The sequence below is a fragment of the Anarhichas minor genome, unplaced genomic scaffold, assembly GCF_050575085.1.
Source record: "Anarhichas minor isolate MPS153535 unplaced genomic scaffold, ASM5057508v1 ptg000018l, whole genome shotgun sequence".
In the NCBI taxonomy this organism is placed as follows: Eukaryota; Metazoa; Chordata; class Actinopteri; order Perciformes; family Anarhichadidae; genus Anarhichas; species Anarhichas minor.
The window spans coordinates 9,127,938-9,143,827 of NW_027466464.1; the positions used below are offsets into that span (position 1 = coordinate 9,127,938).

Consider the following 15,890-nt stretch of genomic DNA (forward strand, 5'->3'; position numbering starts at 1 on the left):
TTCCACATCTGGGGCAGCCAAACACACACTTGCTTATACACACACACACACACACACACTCTCGCTTAAATGTCTGCAAACATTTCTTGCCTGTTGACAACAGGGAACCCTCATAAAGTGAGAGCTATCATGAAGCTCTTCGCGGTATTAGTCATCTGTGTGTACATCTCTGGTCTACCGAGCCACAGGGGTTTTGGGCGTGTGTGTGTGTGTGTGTGTGTACATGTGGGCGGGGAGGTTACTTTGAGCCTCCTCAATCCCCAACGTTGATTGAAAGACAAAAAATAAATAAAAATGGAGAGCCGATGTGCTTTTCTCACGAGCCCCTCCTCAACCTTCCTCTTAAAAAAACGCCATCAGAAGTTGACTACACGCAGTTACGGCAAACTGATCAAATATTGCCATTGGGTGTGTGGTGATGAGGGGAAGGGGAAGAGGAGGGCAGAGCCACGGTCATTATGGAGCCGGCTGAGTGCAAGCACAGACAGCTTGCCTATTCATTCTATATTACAGTGGCATTAAAGTGTAATTGTGACTCTTTGATTCGGTGCCTTGAGTCGAAGGAACGCATTAAGACGGTGAAAGCAGCTTTCAGTTTGCATCAGCAGCATTTAATTGATGCTCGTATGCACAGCGACTCATTTAAGGACACTTCAGCGAGACGAAGAGGGGTTTCTGAACACATTTGGTGCTTTGACGCAGATTTTTATTTGTGACCTTTTCGGCCACAGCCCGGTTTCTTTTCTGGAGTTTAAAGTGGTGAACAGATGCTCTCCTCTGTCTCTGCTGGAGGGACGAGGAAGTGAGCAGATTGGATGATGTGAGGCTAAAGCCTCATCACCCAGTTAAACTGTTTATGTTTATTTAAAGGCTTGTGGCCTGAGGTTTTTATAGAATTGCAAAGTTTTCTTTATTTCATTGCTTCAAACAGCTGTCAGACTTAATTATTTCAGATGGCAACTTACCAGGAGTGGAATGTAAATGGGTGTTTAAAGAGGAGAAAGTAATGAATTGATCACATTTAGATTAGAAAACCAGAAGTTATCGTCATGAAGTGATCTCATCTCGTGTCTCCTGTTGTGCGGAGTTTGCGGGAAAAAGTTTGAATATACCGCTGGATGTTGAAGACCATTGTTCTGATGTTTCCTCCCTTACAGCAGCAACAAGAGCTTCTGGCGTTGAAGCACCAGCAGGAGCTGCTGGAGCATCAGAGGAAGATGGAGAACCACCGTCTGGAGCAGGAGCTGGAGAAGCAGCAGAGGGAGCAGAAGCTGCTGCTGCTGAAGAACAAGGAGCGGGGACAGGAGAGTGAGTCGACTGCCTCCATTGTGGCCATTAAACATCACGTTAAAAAGCACATTAGTCAATGTTTCTGGGACCTCCGCAGACGACATACACAAAAAGTTAACGTTCCTCCTGTTTGGTGGCATCTGCCAGGTTTCAAAATGCTCCACGGTTGAAAGGACCGTTGAGATCCACAGTGTGTGTGTGTTTCCATTTTACTTGGAGAACCTGTGTGTTTACTGTGGTTAAACGAGCCGTATTAGCCGGTGGCCTTGGGCGGGGGCGGGGGGGGGCGGGGAGGCTAAGCCAAGTTATTACCGCCGCATGCTGGATGTCTCTCAGCAGTTCATTGAAAGCGAGTGGACAGGAGTCCTTGAGAGCAGTTTACATGTATGAAGTCATTATTGGGAAGGGGTAGGGCTGACCTTTATTCTCCTCATCACTTAATCTGCTGGTGGTTTTGTCAATGTTTGTTTTTTTATTAAATTAAGCCCTTTATTAAGTTTTGTCCAACCAACAGTCCAGAACCCAAAGAATACATTTTTTTGTAATATTAAAACAGAGAAAAGGACAGATTTATCACACTGGAGGAGAAGCTGGAACCCAGAGATCGTTTTGCTGTATTTGATTGAATTATTTCTACAAAATAGTTTGATTTTCTGACGGTCGATAAGGGCATCCGCTGACATTGTGCTGTATTGTCTGTGCACGTTGTAATAAAGGCAAAAGTGCACACCAAACAGTGAAAGATTCAACAAACTTCAACTCCGTAGGTGCGGTGGCGAGCACTGAGGTGAAGATGCGGCTCCAGGAGTTCGTCCTGAACAAGAAGAAGGCCCTGGCCCAGCGGAGCCTCAACCAAGGAGGCCTCCACAACGACGCTCCCTACTGGTACCGGTGAGGAAGTTATAGGGTTCACTCGCACTGATACGTCGCTACCAGTCACTTTGCCAGCTGGAAAACAATTTGAATGTCCCGGCCGGCGTATTTCTATTCCCCTCCTCTGTAATGACTGCGGTAATGAATGTGGAAGCGGATCGTTGTGAGTTAGGGTGGTATTTCTCTCTCTAACTGTCAGCGAGCCCCTCCTCTTCCTCAGGGCAGGATATTGGAACCTGATGATAGGGGCTCTTACTCTGAAGGCTCGGCCTTGAATGTTTATTGTAGCATCTCTGGAGCCCTTTGCAGGTGTGCACACTCTAGTTTCATTGTCTGAGTGACACGGAAACATAGTTACGCAAACCAATTTATGTTGGTCGTGTAGAAGTTACCTGAATTAAATTGATTGAACGACTTGTACATTGAACTGAACACTAAAGGCCCCAGTAAACAAGAATGATAGTTACATTTGAAAGTGTAGGCGATAAAAACACGATGTATTGTGCAGCCCTACAGAACAGTACGCTACAAAGTGCTGTTAATGTATCATTTCCAAATCATTTTCTCCAGGATTATGTATTTAATTTGGCACAGTGAAATCACTAAAACCATTAAATGCAAATACATAACCAAACAATGTTACGTAACGTTGATGTGCGACCCAATGAAACACCCACAAGCGTCGACTTTCAGCAGCTCAAAGTGAGGATAGCAACTTTCTCTTTCTACATCCGCCTGTGTCTCCTCTTCCACTCATTGGACTCATTGAGAGAACAGATGGCAGCGCATGTCTGCAGCCTTGCCAGGGGATTAGCACGAGGCGTTAATCATACAGATCTCTGAGCAGCCATGTAGTTAGTTCCTTTGCTTTGGATTTCGGTCACGCGTCCGCTACGTTGCATGACTCCGTGGTCTCGGCGACACCTTTAACACTTTGTTTCTGTTCTATAGCAAAACCCAGCACAGCTCTCTGGACCAGAGCTCGCCTCCACAGACTGGTGTGTCCACCTACAACCACCCTGTGCTGGGTGTCTACAACCCCCGGGATGACTTCCCGCTGCGAAAGACTGGTACATAACACACACACACACACACACACTTACATACTTAGAGCTGTCTGCTTGCTCCTATGCAGACTCACTCGCAGCTGTAACGTCCAGTAGCTGCTACGCGGACTCACGTCTAGCATAATTTAGAGCTCTGCGCCATTAATCACATCCACATTAGGCTGTCAAGGCCCAGCATGCCCCACACGAGAGTGTTAGAGAGAGTAGAAGCGTAGGCGGTTCAAAAGTTCAATGGAGGGAGAGAGGTTTTTAACATTTAGGCACGTTTTATTCGTTTTTAATAGTTCCTTTTCCTCAGGCGTTGTTTAAAGTCAGCTTGATCTTGACACTGTCCGTGTTAATAATTACATATCTATATCAAAATTGCTTTTTATAGCCAAGAGTTTAGAAAGAGCAGTATATCTATGAATACATATAGATATATATATATATATAGCTCATCTCCTTTCAGGTTTGAGGCACTCAGCATCACTCTGATGCTTGCTGTTGTACTACTTTGTGTTGCCGGCCCATGCCTTTAAAATGTTTTATGATTGCATTTTAAAGCTAACTGGCTCTGAGAGATCCTATTTTCGGGCTGTGTCAGTTGGGAACATCTCCAGCAGAGCAGCGATTACGTCTGGGGTTCCCCAGGGCTCGATCCTTGGCCCTTTATTGTTTTCAATTTGCGTGCTACTTCTGCTCTGGGTCAAGTAATTCACAACTGCAATATTTATTTTCACTGTTACGCTGATGATACACACACACAGTGAACCCATCGGACCTGTCCTCTGTTTACTCACTGTCTCAGAGATGTCATGTCATGGACGTCCAATAATTTTTTATATTAAATGAACAAAATATAGAACATGTAAAAAAGTGTTCTGCTTCCATTGGGTTGATGCTGTAAAAGGGAATTCTTTTGGTGTTTTTTCATGACACACAAACCTTTATTTATGTCTTTTATGTCTTTGTTTTTTATTGGCTTTTAGGTTATACTTAGAGCACCGTGCTTTCTTTTAAATTGGTGACAAATCTCTGCTGCAACGCTGCAGAGTGCACCCCTGGAATAAAGTTTCCTTGTGGCCCACGATCTGAACGTCTTCAGGCTTTCGAGCTCAAAGTGGAGATCCCTTTGCAGAGTAAAACCAGCTGTTTGCAGTGTGTTTTTTTTGGGTCAGGTGTGTGTATGTGTTCCGCTTCGTGTGTGCGGTGGTGTAGCCGTGATGCAGCGGTCGCCTTACAGTGCAATTATTCACTTAGCGCGGCGGCGGGCGGCCTTGTTGACTCTGAGCCTTCGGGCTACGGCAGCAGATACACAGACCACAGTTGACACTGGCTCACACAGCCACATTCCACCCTGAGAGAGGAGAAGACGAAGAGAGGAGGAGAATATGAAGGGTGAAAAGGGAGAGCCGTGATAATCAGAAAGATCGATTGAGGAAGATGGGGGGGGCTTCACTGAAGAAAAACATTTGGGGTGGAGGATGGAGGGAGCACAGCAATAGAAGATGAGAGTGCAGAACATGCACCACACTCCCACAAAACTCGCTTCATGTAGAGAAGAAAAAAAAAAGGCTTTCGGAAAATGGCGGGGAGTGAAACGCTCGTCCCTGGAGTGTCAGTTCGTCCCTTGACGTCTATAAGGCTGAGGATTGTGTTGGAGAGGAGGGAACCTGTGCCACCCTGATATTTGCCCACAGCGATGACGTGCTTTGCGGGGTTTACTTATGGTAATGCCAGCTCGGGAGAGGTTAGAGGCTCTTTTATATCACCGCCCGGCCATAAAGTAGAGGACTGGCACCCAGGGAAGCAACAGCGCTCTTTTGTGCGTCTCCTCTTCCATTTTTTTTCCGAAATTCAGCGTCGACGAGACTCTTATCCACAACACAATGAGAACAGCGCGACAACGGACTGATGTAAAAAACAGTAATGCTGGGTTACATGCTGCATTGTTTCCTTTTAAATCCTGCGCTAACAGTGAACACTACTCCATAGAGAGGTAATTACAGAGTACATTACCGCCCCTTATGATAAAGTGGGATCATCTGAATGTGTGGTTGGAGAAGGGTTGCGTGACAAGAGGTGCTACCCTGACAAGCTGAGCCCTCAGACAATTGGACGCCCTTTAAAATCAATAACTCTTCTTATGCAGCGAACACTCGGGGGTCAGAGAGCAGCGCATGTCAGCAGCATGTTCTCACATACACATGGATGCCTCTGAAAGACTTAGACAGGGTGGGAAGGTTTGAGGCCCTCACCATCACTGCGCTCTTTGATGGAGGCGGAGCAAAGCCTGCGGCCCTTGTCTTTTCACTGATGAGCAAATATGTGTTGTTTTTTTGTTGTTGTTGTTTGCCTAACTGGGGCACATCGACAACACACAGGCAGACTAATACTCTCCAGATCACGCCACACAGCTCGCCCTAATGAACACAGAGCAACATGCGGCCGTATGAATGCAGGACGTCACCCCCCGAACGCAGCCTTTTCATCCCTGCTATGAGGCCCGCTTGTAAGATGGCCGACAATGCCCCTTCTGTGCATTGATATCATGTGTGATTGTATGTGCTCAGGCCTCCCTAAAGCCTGTAACAAAGCATCTCATTTTGCATGAAGACATACCAGTGATACGGTCATGTAGAGGCCATATGCTAGGCATGATTTCCACCAAATGAATCCACCAAAGATGGAAATAACTCCATGTAATGATCTATAAATCAGCTTTTATCCTCCGCTCAGAGTGGACAGAAGATGAATTGATCAAAAATGCTTGAAGCTTTCATTTTTTGATTTTACCAGAGCCGACAGCGGTAACTACAGACACAGTGAAGTTATGAAAGATGCCACACTTCATGTTTGGACAATCTAAATGGCATTTTTCTTGTTGTTTTATTGTGTCCATTATACCACGATGACCTCGATTTTTGTGGCCCTTGTAATGTACTTTTGCACAAATCATTTTCATTATTCCCTCAGATCTGAAGATGGAATTCAGAGATTCGTAGTGAAATTGCAGTAAATTGGCTCCACAAACTTGAATTGGTTTGATTCCATCTGGACCGAGCTCTCGCTCCCGTACCTTCACACTTACTTCCACACGTTTATTTTTACCCGAACACTGTGAACGGGAACAAGTGTCAGACGACTGTTTCCCAAAATGACGTTGGCTGCAGGTGAAGAAGCGTTTCAGTACGGTATGTCACAATCAGGGCTGGTGGTGTACCACAGATGCATTTAGCTCCCCTTTGACGATTTAAAAATTGGATAATGAATAGTGAAATTATCCGAGGCTGCTGATTGGCAGGGCAGAGTAAACAGATCATTAGCCTCCGTGGCTGCAGCCAAGGTGACATGCCGTTCCCTTCTCCCTGTCTCCATTCACAACTCTGTGACAGCGTTCACAAAAGACCAACAGGCCTTTAGGCGATCAGACATGAGTCCCAAATTGGAGCTAATTGCTTTTTAGCCGCAGCGCCGTTGGGAAAATGGATCAGAATTTGGCATGTTCAGAAAGCAATTTAAATGGGAGGAATCGTGTGGCAGTTTGTCTGGCAAACGGGTTTTTCCTAACAGAGCGGCTCTGTGGAAGGGTCGCTCCACGCTCCCAGTTTGAGCTGTGAGACTGTAGCGCAGGTAACTCTCCCACCCTTTTGATGATAGAGGTAGCAGTAGATGTGTAGTTTAGTAGTTGAATTGGCACTTTAGAGAGACAGAAAAGAGAGTAAATTGACTAAAGGTATCACGAGCTCGACAGAGAGTCACACAAACAACGCAGCAGCTTTCCAGTGACACGCCTCGTTATAAGTACAGCAGATAATCAGACACAGGTGGGGCTGCTGGTTAACAATCATTAGGCGACACTCCCAGAATTGAGAATAAAAAAGAGTTAAATATAGTTATTAATTTTGTGAAAATGTTGCAATACATTCTGATGAGGGGGGGAACGGCGGGTATCAAAGGTGAGGTTAACAGAGGCAGCATGTTGGTGTACGATCGTCAGATGTCTTCCTCCTTTTCTGTTCACTAAGACTATGAATGAATGAATGGTAACGTCCTGGTCTCGTCTCTCTCTCTCAGCCTCGGAGCCCAACCTGAAGCTGCGCTCCCGGCTGAAGCAGAAGGTGAGCGAGCGGAGGAGCAGTCCGCTGCTGCGACGCCGAGACAGCCCCATCACCACCGCCAAGAAGCGCTCGCTCGACATGGCAGGTGAGCGACACGCAACTTTGATTTCCAAGGCTGCTGCATTTTCTTTTGACTGTATTTGATGTGTGTGTGTGTGCGTGTGTGTGTGTGTTTCAGACTCTGCGTGTAGCAGCGCCCCCGGCTCGGGCCCAAGCTCCCCAAATAACAGCTCCAACAACATCCCCAATGAGAACGGCATCAGCATCTCCAACAACACGGAGGTAATACACACACACACACACACACACACAGCAAGTAAGTAGGTATCCTAGGTTTAGGCCGATGAATGAATTGTATCTTTATTCAAACGTTCACAACCTTTAAATGTTCTGTATCGTGAGCGGCAGACGGCTTCAGTTCACATTCTGCAGCCTTTCAGCCTCTCAGAGTAGCTTTGCTCTTTTGTGTGGGCGCTGGGCTACAGGTGCTTGGTATTTAAAACCAGCAGCCTACAGCATGGACAAAGGCTCTGAGTGAGGGATGTTCAGGTGATAGGTCTGCAGAGGAGGAAGACAGCCGAGGAGCCGGCAAGAAGCTATTTGTGGCAGCCATTAGGGGCACTCAGGCAGTGTGGAGGAGGCCGATGGCCGTGACGGTTTTTACATCGGGTGCAGACGTAGCTCTTTTTCCTCATGTGTGGACGTCCACTGCTGCTGTGTTTGCCCCCAGTGCTGTTCTTTCCTCATGATTCAAACACAGATAAATCATTTGAATGTGCTTCCCAGGCGTCTCTGGCCCAGAGGCTGTGCAGCGGTGCTGAGCGGTGCTTCGTTAACCAGCTGTCCCTCTACACTTCGCCATCGTTGCCCAACATCACCCTGGGGCTGCCCGCCACGGCCACCGCTGCATCCAACGTAAGGAGGAAAACCGCCGCGGCCTATTTGTCTGTGGGTTCGAGTGTGTGCTGTCTGTGACCGGTTGTGCTCGCCTCTCCTTTCAAGGTGACTTCGGCACAGCAGGATGGAGGTCTGCAGCCGGCCCTCTCCCTCAGCCCTCCCTTCCTCTCCGGCGTCCACTTGACCCCCTACCTGGCCGAGGCCGTAGCCGGAACGGGCGGGCACGGCGCCCACAGTCCGCTGCTCCAACACATGGTGCTCATGGAGCAGAGCCCGGCACAGAGCCCCCTGGTGACAGGTAGGAGTAGTAATGGATGCTTTACTGAAGCCGGTGAATGATGAGGCACAAAAGTTGTGGTGGTAGTTTTGGTAAAACTGAAAAACAGCAACTCACCAAATACAACTCCGACTAAAAGTTAAAGCGTTCATCTCTTTCAATACTGTGCTCTCACTGACAGGCGGCCATTCATGAGCTCAAACTAATGAGCTCCTTTCATATGTCAGCGTGCGCTACGAGAGGGTGACATGGTTGCATTGTGCGCCCCTTTCCCATCAGCTCATTCATTGACGACCACTTTTGCGGCTATTTTCAGCGGGGGGCACTGGCGGTGAATGGGCAATGACGCACGTATGGGCGCCTATCCGCGCTCACAAACGCACAGACAAGGGTGCGTGCGCACGCACCCACGCACGTTCAGCAGAGAGAGAGAATCTCAACAGATGCGGTAATTTATTCCTCAGCTCAGACGAGGGAAAGTCATGTTTTTAGCCATGAAAAAAAAGAAATGCACCATGGGAAGAAAAGCTTCAGAAAAAGCTCTTTCAGAAACAATTTGAAAACACGCTGGGTGTTTAGTCATCTTCTCTCAGATCATTTCCTGGGCTCCATCGAGTCTGTTTTTCTTACTTTCCTCACCCCGGATGATACACTGTTAATTAACTAATCTGTTGAGAGGAATCACGGCTGCACAGATGGCGGTTTTTATTTGGTTCGCAAATACATCTGCTGACTAATCTGAGGTCCAACACCAAGAAGAGCGAAGTTAGGAATCCACGTGTTCATGTGAACACATCATATATTTATCTTTTATTTTAGGAATTAGGTCTGCTGACCACTCGTTGTGGTCTGACAAGGCTCGAGAAGACGACAAAAACCTCATGTCATGTTGTCTTCAAGGGAGTCGCCAAATTAGGCCTTGCAGACGGAGGCCCATGCATCATTATGACACCCAGTCTAAATACTCAGGCACTGGAAATGGGAGACGGATGGCTCATGTGGAAATGCTACCATCACTACTTAGCACAGACCACGTGCAGGAATATGAGTCCTCACCTCCTCTCGTAACCAAAGTCTTCCTCCGTTTTGTGTCCAAGGTGTGAGCGGCCTGTCCATGTCGCCGGCAGCATCCATGGCCAAGCTGCAGCGGCAGCACCGGCCCCTGGGGCGGACCCAGTCGGCCCCTCTGCCCCAGGGGAGCGCCGCGCAGGCTCACGCCCAGGCCCTGGCCCTGCAGCAGCTGGTGGTCCAGCAGCAGCACCAGCAGTTCCTGGAGAAGCACAAGCAGCAGTTTCAGCAGCAGCAGCTCCACCTGAACAAGGTGAGGGGTGGAGATCTGCTCCTTACCTTCTCCTCTCCTCTCTGTCGCCGTCGTTAAAGACTTTCTGTCATATAACTGGCTAAAAGATAACAACTCCACCAATGAGCAGTTAACGGGTTAACGTGTAAAAGCTGCGCGCGACCGTTTGCATCCACGTCCAGTGTGCTGCCATGGCAACAGAGCGGAAGCCTCTGCCCTTTTATGGTCGTGGAGGAAGTGAGCAGCCGCCGCTCTGGACGGCTTTACCTATTCGAGCAGAGTACTCGCTGGAGGAGAGGTGGGTGGATGAAACAAGGGATTTCCTCCTCCTCCCCCTCCTCCTCCTCTTCCTCCCCCACCTCCTCCTCCTCCCCCTCCCCTGCTCTGATCTCACTCCCTCCATATGTTTCAAAGCTCTCCAGTGGCAGCTTTTCACATCTCGATAACAGCTTCCTCTTATTTAAATCTCCCCTTCAGACATCATTTTATTCTACATTCTGTAATGCGAGTAGTAGGCGTCAATTTAGTCAAAAAAACAACCTCAGAAAGGCGTAATTGTCTACTGGTGATGGTAAAAAACTTGCATATACGTACTCATTTTGGTGGGAAAGCGGCATAATTGTGTTTTGGTAAGGACAGATCCGATGAAGAGGAGGCTTCTGGGTAAGAGGAGCCGAGGGAGGAGGTGAGAAATGGAGATTTGGGGTTTGTTTGGACGCAGAGAAGACAAGAACAGTACAGGAGAAAAGGAAGAGGGGGGGGGGGGGTGGTGCTTTGACGTCAATGCTGCACAAGCTCTTTGCCAGGACACACACACACCTGTAGCTGTAGCGCACTCTTGAGGCTTCCAGCAAACACTCTTTCTCGCAGCTCTCTTTGTCTTCACATCATAAACACACACACAATGTACTTGAATGGCACTTCTGAACGGTTCCTGTCAGCGAGCGTGAATGAATAGACAACTGAATCACTACTCGGTTAACAGCAGGCCCCAGAGTGAGTGGATGAAAAGCAGCGCAGCGGGGAGCGTGGAATGTCTCTGTTCGACCAGACACATTTTGCCCCGGAGTACAGACGGCAGAGAGGCCGCTCACATTCAATTAGAGCGGACGGGTTTGAAATGAGCAAGCCACCAATCTGACTGAGTAATCCAAATTAAGCTTGTTAAAAGAAGAATACTCCAGAGAAAGGAGTGATTTGCCAGGAATTTGATTCAGAGGAGAGAGCGCCCGTTTGTCTGAATGCAGCCTCACACGTTGGAGAGGGGATTTGTCACATCCTGCTGTTTCGATTGTGAAATCAATTTCACATCAGAGCATCATCCTCCCTTTTCTCCTTTCTCCCCCCCCCCCCCACTGCCTTCAGATGATGACCAAGCCCAGCGAGTCGCCCGTGGGCCGCCAGCACCAGAGTCACCCGGAGGAGACGGAGGAGGAGCTGAGGGAGCACCAGGACGGAGGAGCTCTGCCGCCGGGGGTCACCATCAAGCAGGAGCCTCCCGACCCGCAGGAGCTGCAGGAGGAGGCGCTGCAGCAGCATCAGCAGCACAGGGAGCGGGAGCAGGAGCTCCTCTTCAGACAGGTAGAGGACGGGGAGTTCAAAGTGAGACATCAAAGCAACGTGGGCTTGAGAGAATCAATATGAAGGTTTCGGGGAATTGATTCTGCTTGGCACTGATGTATTGTAGCTGTCCTTGAGAGGTGAAAACACACAGAAAACCGGCACATATCTTTATTTAGGACTCTTTGTCCTATGACGTCTCTGTGATTAACCGCTGAGGGAGAATCAGAGCCGTCTCATTTGTTTTGGCTGCCATCTTTTGGCCATAAGTTGCACTTGCAGTATAGAATACATTGAAGCAGTATTTCTTCCCCTGTAGTCCCCTGAGGCATTTACATTTAAGGCATTTCACTGAGCAGCGACTGTAGAACTAATCTTCTTTATTTATGTTCCTGTGTGTGTGTGTGTGTGTGTGTGTGTGTGTGTGTGTGTGTGTGTGTGTGTGTGTGTGTGTGTGAGCAGCAGGCCCTGTTGTTGGAGCAGCAGCGGATTCATCAGCTGAGAAACTATCAGGCCTCCATGGAGGCTGCCGGCCTGTCCATCGCCTTCCCAGGACACCGCCCCCTGTCCAGGGCCCAATCGTCTCCGGCCTCGGCCTCGTCCTTCCCGATCAGCGTCCCGGCCCCCGATCCCCCCGTCAAACCTCGCTTCACCACAGGTGGGCGTCACCTTCCATTTACCTCTTTCAGGTTTCTCCATCAGGCTGCCGGTAGTGTTTATGTCCACGACTGTAGCCTCCCTCCGGTCTGCCTGGAGCGTTCATTTGAACGCTCAAATTATATTTCACTCGCTTCCGAATGCAGAAACTCGGGGACTGAAAGGAGACATTTCCGTCCAAAAAAAGCAGGTGAATATGCCAAAAAAATAAAACGGTGTAGTGATTCCGGCCTCCATCTGGTCACAGCAGAGGAGCCAATCTTGCCAAAACCATTTCTCTCGTCGCTTCTTCTTCCTCCCAGACATCTGACTCTCTAAACAGAGAGGAAAAGACAACAAGTGAATGAAGCTCCTACCAGCAACCTCTGTGTGTGTATAGACGTGTTATCACCATGAAGAAGCCACACCCTTTTTTATACTATTTTTGTATTTATGTTGAACACACTTTATAGATCCCTCTTTATTCCCTTATTAAGGTTGTGTGTGTATGATGCACATATTTGCACATATTTGTTATATATTGTGCATTATGTACATATTTGACATATTACATAGTCCTTTATTTCTATTGTTCTTATAATTAAGAGCAACTGTGACGTAACAATTTTCCTCCGTGGATCAATAAAGTATTTATTCATAAGTATTAAACCATAAAAACAATCGGCAGTGGATACTTGCTGATAATTGAGAGTGTATTTTGAGTGTATGTTTCTCTCTGTGTGTGTTTCCTCAGGCCTGGTGTACGACTCTCTCATGCAGAAGCACCAGTGTATGTGTGGGAACACCAACAGCCACCCGGAGCACGCCGGCCGCATTCAGAGCATTTGGTCTCGGCTGCAGGAGACGGGACTCAGAGCGCAGTGTGAGGTACGTTACAAGAGGAGACCACTCCACAGTGAACATCACACAACGGAGTCAACTGTAAACGAGAGTTGTATCCCTCTGTGTGTGTGTGTGTGTGTGTGTGTGTGTGTGTAGTGTATCCGTGGGAGGAAGGCCACTCTGGAGGAGCTGCAGACGGTTCACTCTGAAGCCCACGTCCTGCTGTACGGGACCAACCCTCTCCGACAGAAACTTGATTGTAAGCTCACACACACACACACACACACTCAGCTGTTAATATCCAGTCACTAACTGTCATTAATTGAATGTGTATTACTTGTTCACCAGGTTCAGTCACTCCCATGTTCGTACGTCTACCGTGTGGAGGGGTGGGGGTATGTAACAGTTATCTCATAATAATGGAATAATCTGCAATGCAGTCATATTTTCTAAATGATTAAACGTACAGAAGTGTCTTTGTAATTCAAAACTTCAAATGAATAGACTAAAAATACTGTAATAAGTTAAGCTCAGGTGTGAGAATAACACACCTGTTTGTTGTGTTTGCAGGTGGACAGCGACACCATTTGGAACGAGGTCCACTCCTCCAGCGCGGTTCGACTCGCCGTCGGCTCTGTGGTGGAGCTGGTGTTCAAAGTGGCCACCGGGGAGCTGAAGGTAAACGAACCCAAAGCACCCCTCTTTGTGTTTTGAGTGTGTTTTTGCGGTCTTTTTTTTGTCTTGCGCGGAGGAAACATCGAGTGGCGATCCGTGCCGCTGTGGCTGACAGACTCCTGTCTCTCCCGTCTTGTCTCTGCAGAATGGTTTCGCTGTGGTCCGCCCTCCTGGACACCACGCAGAGGAGAGCACTCCCATGTAAGGCCTCAGCCGTCAGCGCACTCAGTTAGACGCTTAATCTAAGCATACACAAATACCAGCGTTGGAGCAGGCTCGTCTGGAACAGACCATTGAGTTTATTTGCACATAAAGGACTGAACGCCTTTATTCTGCCGGCTGTTTCAAGACCGCTTTATTTAATTTATATCCCTCTCAGAACGTGTTCAAAAGGCTCTTTAAAACTGTGAATATAAACGCTGATTTTCATCTCTTTGCTGCTGTTTCAGGGGTTTCTGCTACTTTAACTCCGTGGCCATCGCAGCCAAACTGCTGCAGCAGAGACTCAGCGTCAACAAGATCCTCATCGTGGACTGGGTCAGTCTCCTGAGAACCCGCACTGTCTGTCATGTGACGTAGTTGGTCTGCATGACAGAGGACACGTCGTTTGTCTCTGTATGCACACAGTTTGTGATCGTATCATGTGTGCTGTCTGACCTCAGGACGTTCATCACGGCAACGGCACCCAGCAAGCGTTCTACGACGACCCCAACGTCCTTTACCTGTCCATTCACCGATACGACGACGGCAACTTCTTCCCTGGAAGTGGAGCGCCTGACGAGGTAAGTGTGCATGTGTGTGTGTTTTCTTTGTTCAGACATGCAAATGAGGCATTATCTAAAGCTAACTTTTGGTGAATTTAGGAGAATTCTACAGACACAAATAGACAAAGTAGTCAAATAAACACTAGTCTTAATACTCAGCAATATTCCAAATACAGTAAATCTGGAGTGGTATTAAACAACAAAGGCAAACTAAACAGCGAACACAAAGTACAGTATTTGATCTTTGTCCACGCGTGCTTCTCTCTGCAGGTGGGCAGCGGGCCCGGAGTCGGGTTCAACGTCAACGTGGCCTTCACCGGAGGCCTCGATCCACCCATGGGAGATGTGGAGTACCTGGCAGCCTTCAGGTACCAGATTACAATACCAGCAAGTCACACAGAGGCCAGCAGCACAGTCTTCATGTGCGTGGAAAACCAGCTCAATACATTGAATGTTCAGCAGCTCATGTGGGATAACGGATGAACAGATTATGAGAAATGACTTGCTGGTTCATGATTTGACTGCGGTGGGTTAAGGTTGATCAAATGTGTGCATTCATGTTGAAGTATGTTGAGTTATTCTGCATAATCTGTGCACTCCGCCCTCCGACTCTCAGGTCAGTGGTGATGCCCATCGCCAACGAGTTTGCCCCGGACATCGTGCTGGTCTCCTCTGGCTTCGACGCTGTGGAGGGACACCCTCCCCCGCTGGGCGGCTACAATTTGACGTCCAAATGTGAGCACGAGATTATCTGAAGAATGTTTTCTTATCTCGCGCTGCAGCACGACACACCCGAGTGTGAAAATTGAGTTTCTGGAGCCGACGGACTGAAATGAAATGAAATTCACACGCGGCCTGTGACCTGTCCTCAGGTTTCGGCTATCTGACCAGGCAGCTGATGACCCTCGCTGGAAGCCGGGTGGTCCTGGCTCTGGAGGGGGGGCACGACCTCACCGCCATCTGCGACGCCTCTGAGGCCTGCGTGGCCGCCCTGCTTGGCCAGGAGGTAAGGAGGTCACTCTGACAACACACGGGATCTGAATCCTAATTAATGTCCTCTATGTTACATCAAAGGGAGGAAAAGTGTGGCGTGTTTGTCAGCCAGGTGCTTTCCATCTCTAGGAGGATTTAAAAAACTTTTGATACGTTTCAGGGCTAGATTTATTAGGCATTTATTAGAAACTGGGAGTGGGATGAATGAACTTTTCATCTCCTGCAAACAGCTGGACCCGCTGCCGAAGGCCGTCCTGGAGCAGAGGCCCAACCCCAACGCCGTTCACTCTCTGGAGAAAGTTTTAGAGACTCACAGTGAGTTCAACGCTGAGAAATCTGTCACAGTATTATCCCCGTGTCCTATTCCAACGATGCACTTTGGTTCCCGATCAGGTAAGTACTGGTGCTCGGTGCAGCGCTGCTCTCCGCTGCTGGGACTCTCTCTGCTGGAGGCCAAACGAGGAGACTCGGAGGAGGCCGAAGCCGTCAGCGCCATGGCCTCTCTGTCTGTGGCCAACACCAGCGCCATGGATCAAAGGTGAACTCACCGCTTACTGGAGTACATTTATACCTGCGTGTGGCATAGACGTCAGCTTGAGATTGAATATCTTT

The 15,890-nt window shown here is 48.4% G+C and overlaps 1 protein-coding gene across 5 annotated transcripts in view; it reads left to right on the top strand.

The window, feature by feature from the left end:
- LOC142952588 (histone deacetylase 4-like) overlaps nucleotides 1-15,890 on the top strand; it is a 35,144-nt gene that overhangs the window by 15,977 nt on the left and 3,277 nt on the right. For 2 of the 5 annotated variants that reach the window (XM_076094398.1, XM_076094397.1), the window contains 22 exons: nucleotides 1,158-1,308; nucleotides 2,058-2,181; nucleotides 3,115-3,233; nucleotides 7,290-7,418; nucleotides 7,512-7,615; nucleotides 8,120-8,248; nucleotides 8,336-8,528; nucleotides 9,605-9,828; nucleotides 11,173-11,388; nucleotides 11,830-12,025; nucleotides 12,758-12,891; nucleotides 13,003-13,105; nucleotides 13,195-13,241; nucleotides 13,417-13,524; nucleotides 13,667-13,722; nucleotides 13,971-14,058; nucleotides 14,184-14,303; nucleotides 14,556-14,653; nucleotides 14,902-15,020; nucleotides 15,158-15,291; nucleotides 15,509-15,593; nucleotides 15,672-15,816. In XM_076094398.1, coding sequence (XP_075950513.1) covers nucleotides 1,158-1,308; nucleotides 2,058-2,181; nucleotides 3,115-3,233; nucleotides 7,290-7,418; nucleotides 7,512-7,615; nucleotides 8,120-8,248; nucleotides 8,336-8,528; nucleotides 9,605-9,828; nucleotides 11,173-11,388; nucleotides 11,830-12,025; nucleotides 12,758-12,891; nucleotides 13,003-13,105; nucleotides 13,195-13,241; nucleotides 13,417-13,524; nucleotides 13,667-13,722; nucleotides 13,971-14,058; nucleotides 14,184-14,303; nucleotides 14,556-14,653; nucleotides 14,902-15,020; nucleotides 15,158-15,291; nucleotides 15,509-15,593; nucleotides 15,672-15,816 — 2,822 coding nt within the window. Of the gene's footprint in view, nucleotides 1-1,157; nucleotides 1,309-2,057; nucleotides 2,182-3,114; nucleotides 3,234-7,289; nucleotides 7,419-7,511; nucleotides 7,616-8,119; nucleotides 8,249-8,335; nucleotides 8,529-9,604; nucleotides 9,829-11,172; nucleotides 11,410-11,829; nucleotides 12,026-12,757; nucleotides 12,892-13,002; nucleotides 13,106-13,194; nucleotides 13,242-13,416; nucleotides 13,525-13,666; nucleotides 13,723-13,970; nucleotides 14,059-14,183; nucleotides 14,304-14,555; nucleotides 14,654-14,901; nucleotides 15,021-15,157; nucleotides 15,292-15,508; nucleotides 15,817-15,890 lie in introns of all 5 variants that reach the window. The other 3 variants (XM_076094395.1, XM_076094394.1, XM_076094396.1) reach the window with 2 other exon arrangements.